At 50.6% G+C, this 3,186-nt stretch overlaps 1 protein-coding gene across 1 annotated transcript; it reads right to left on the reverse strand.

Moving 5' to 3' along the window:
- Positions 1-603: 603 nt before the first annotated feature.
- Positions 604-1,969, reverse strand: HO173_004851 (uncharacterized protein; the record flags this gene model as incomplete). The annotated part of the gene is made up of 4 exons (XM_037306769.1): positions 604-827; positions 874-1,199; positions 1,262-1,543; positions 1,647-1,969. 4 exons carry the CDS (start codon positions 1,967-1,969, stop codon positions 604-606), a joined length of 1,155 nt encoding a protein of 384 aa, XP_037166304.1.
- Between the last annotated feature and the right edge of the window lie 1,217 nt (positions 1,970-3,186).

The raw sequence follows: 3,186 nt of genomic DNA on the forward strand, positions 1-3,186 counted from the left end.
GGCGGATGGATTGAGTTGAATTGAATTGAATTGAATTGAATTGAATTGAATGGATGAATGAATGAATGCCGCTCTGACTCTGTCCGGTCTGGTCCGGAGGCTGGGATTTTCGTTCGTTGGGGCTGCGTAGTATTAGCAGTAGGAGGATGTTTCACGAGTGTTGTTGGAACCAAGGGTTGTTGGAACCAAGGCTCCGGAACGTGCGCGACAGGGCCGCAAGTTTGAATCTTGTTTCGTTGATAGGGATGCAACGAGGCGGTGTTCTGTCGACGCCTTGGGAAGGAATTGATTGTGCTGCGTTCTTTGACGAGAATGAAGCTTTTCTCTTTGTGAAAGGATGCTGGAGGCTTTTTGATAGACTGGGCGGTTGGGGTGGAAAGGAGTAGTGGAGAAGACATGGCTGCGGTCAATAAATTCTGGACAGACTCGCAGAGTCAATCTGTGAGAGTCGTCGCGAGGAGCACGAGCGGTTGCGAAGCAGTTAATGGATCATTGGGCATTTTCAAAGGCTATCATACACGTAAGTAATCATCAAGCATGCAGTTCAGACAGTCCTTTCGCTTCATAGGCTAGCTCCTGAGGGCTTCTTCCCCCAGCTGTTGCCTACGGTCCTAATCCTTGAGCGATTAAGAATTCTTGGGTAGCCTTGTAAGCAGCCGTGGCGTTGTAGTGCAGGTTGATAGCATGCCCAGTGTTTGGTTGAATGTAGACTTCGAAAGCCTTCGCTGCAGGGAAAGCCTTGGTCACTCCACCCGGGATTGATCCCCCTGCCAACGCCGGGTCACCAGTCGCCATGCAGTCGCCACCACAGAAGATGAAGTCCTGATCTGTGACAAGTTAGTAGGGTATCGCCCAAAATGGTCCGAGACTCACTGCCAACAAGAACCTGGACGGGTCCCTTGAACCCTGGTACCGTAGAAGGTGAACCACCAAGGGTGAGGACCTCGCCCGTAGTCAAAGGTTCCTTGGTTGACTCGGAGAATTGAAGGATTGCCGGGTCGAAGAAACCTGGATAAAGGAAGGTTTTTTCGTTGCAGCTCGCGTTCGCCCAAGTAAGGTACCCGGTGGGAAGATCTCCGAATCTTTGGGGCTGATCATTACGAGCCAACTTGCTGCCCCAGGCGTCGAAAGTTGCGTCTATGTAAGCGAAATCCTGGGAGAAGGCTGTGAGGATCAGGCCATCACTGGCGGTAGGGTCCCTGATGCTTGGTCAGTCTGCATAGGTTCTGACCTTGAGAGGGAAAAGCAAGTGAGACTCTACATAGCTGCAAGGTTGTAGCTGAGGATGGAACCAAGGGAATGGCCAACGTGGACGATCTTCGAGAAAGCCCGAGGGACTCCTGGTAGACTGCCGCGACGGAGCATCATTGTCAACTCGTAGATGGCTGACACCTCTGCCGGTGCTTGTATGATGCTGAGAGGGTCCGCGATCGAAGAATTCCCAATGCCGAGACGATCGATGGAGAGTGTCGAAAACCCGTACTGATCAACAGCGACATCTATATAGCTGTAACTGTAGGAGTTGTAAGGAAGGTCCCAGTAACTATAGTCTACATGTTAGCTCTGCCCCACCTCGCATGCAAATCTGCAAGTGCGCTGGCACAGGCAACAGCAAGCTGAATGTTGCGAAACAGGAGCTGGCTTACGTCTTGTCAAAACCGATGCCATGGGTGAGGAATTGCACGGTTGGATCTTGTCCGAAGCCAGTGTCTGGCTGACAGAACTTGACACTGATGTCGTATGTTCTGTCAATCGTTCGATACCCAAGTAAGACCTCATTGGAGAAATTGCCTCCAGGGTTTGTGAAGTTCGCAAAGAAGGTCGTGGCATCGTGGTTGTCCTGTAAGGTAGGAAGATTGAAAGCCCCATTGCGAGCACATAGGGTGACTGGGACTGAGAAGTTCTGGCAGTGCTTCGCTACTACCGAGCTAGCAAGAAGGGCGGAGGCCACCAATGATGGAAGATACATTGTAAGTCGTAGGAGCAATGAGCCTTTGAGAAGACGCGGCGGAGGGAAGAGAAGGTCTGACAATGCACAAGACTGGGAGGAACGAATGGCAGAAGTTGTGTGCGAAGAGTGCGGAGGAGGGATTCAAAAGGAGAGTAAATGTGGGGAAGCAGTATTTGAAGGGAAAGAAGCCGTTGTGATGTTTACCTATCGAGTTAGCGGTTTAGCTACCATCTTGAACACATTCGCGTCATTCACTACGGTCCTCTTGCAGCAGATCTCCCCGTCACCTTATCAATGACCGTCGTGATTCACGGGATAGTCCCTCTCCCGACTATGGTGCAGCCATAAGGATTGGACGGAAACATCGACACAGACAAGCGAACCCTTGAGTCGCTTCGTCCATCACCTGTGGGAGGTGATAGGCTCGCCCCGCGACTCAAATATGGGAAGTGGTATGGTCAAGCCTGAGCTGGGTTACATCTTCCAACGTGCGTGATTTGTGGGGCTGCCGGCATATGCTGCCTGCTCCTTAGGCAAAGCATCAGCATTTTCCGCCATAGCTGAGGTCACGCTTCGCCGCAGCAACGTTGTTTCGTATGTATGCGCACCCTCGGAGAGCGAGTGGAGAAGCCTTTGTTCCGTAGATTTTCGTCTGCCGTCGAGAAATTCGACCCGAGCGAAGGCTTGAACATGTTGCTCGCTGGGTGCGCTGAAGAATGGAAAGGGAATCTGCACCGGGTCGGAGGATGGCAAATGGTCAAGGCCCCTGCGGACCTGCGGGCCATTCCCTCTACTGCAAGCATGAAGATAGAATTAGGAATGGCGCGAATTTGATAGCTGCAATATGCGAGTCATAAAGCGATATCGCATGCAGCAGTAATGTAGGTACATTACATACCTAAATAACATGCAGATTCACTCGTTAGTATTTGCCTATTTTTATTTATTATTGATGATGACGATGATGATGATGATCATGTCCTTTATCAAGAAACAACCTTGAGAAGAAGATGCCAGAGATTAAACTTTCAAGCTAACTCTGAGCAATCTGACACCTGCCTTGAGCCGCGAGTACTAAGCGTTTGACAGATATCCTATCGAGCCACATGCCTGTAATCATTAACCCACTGAGCAATGTCCATCTCGACAGACATACAACTACCTGTCGGCAGTAGGCAGCTGGCCATCAAGCATACTATCTCAAGCTTGGACTTTGGGGACAGGAAGTCATACGC

Source organism: Letharia columbiana, assembly GCF_014066305.1.
Source record: "Letharia columbiana isolate WasteWater2 chromosome Unknown Sc0000012_s1, whole genome shotgun sequence".
NCBI lineage: Eukaryota > Fungi > Ascomycota > Lecanoromycetes > Lecanorales > Parmeliaceae > Letharia > Letharia columbiana.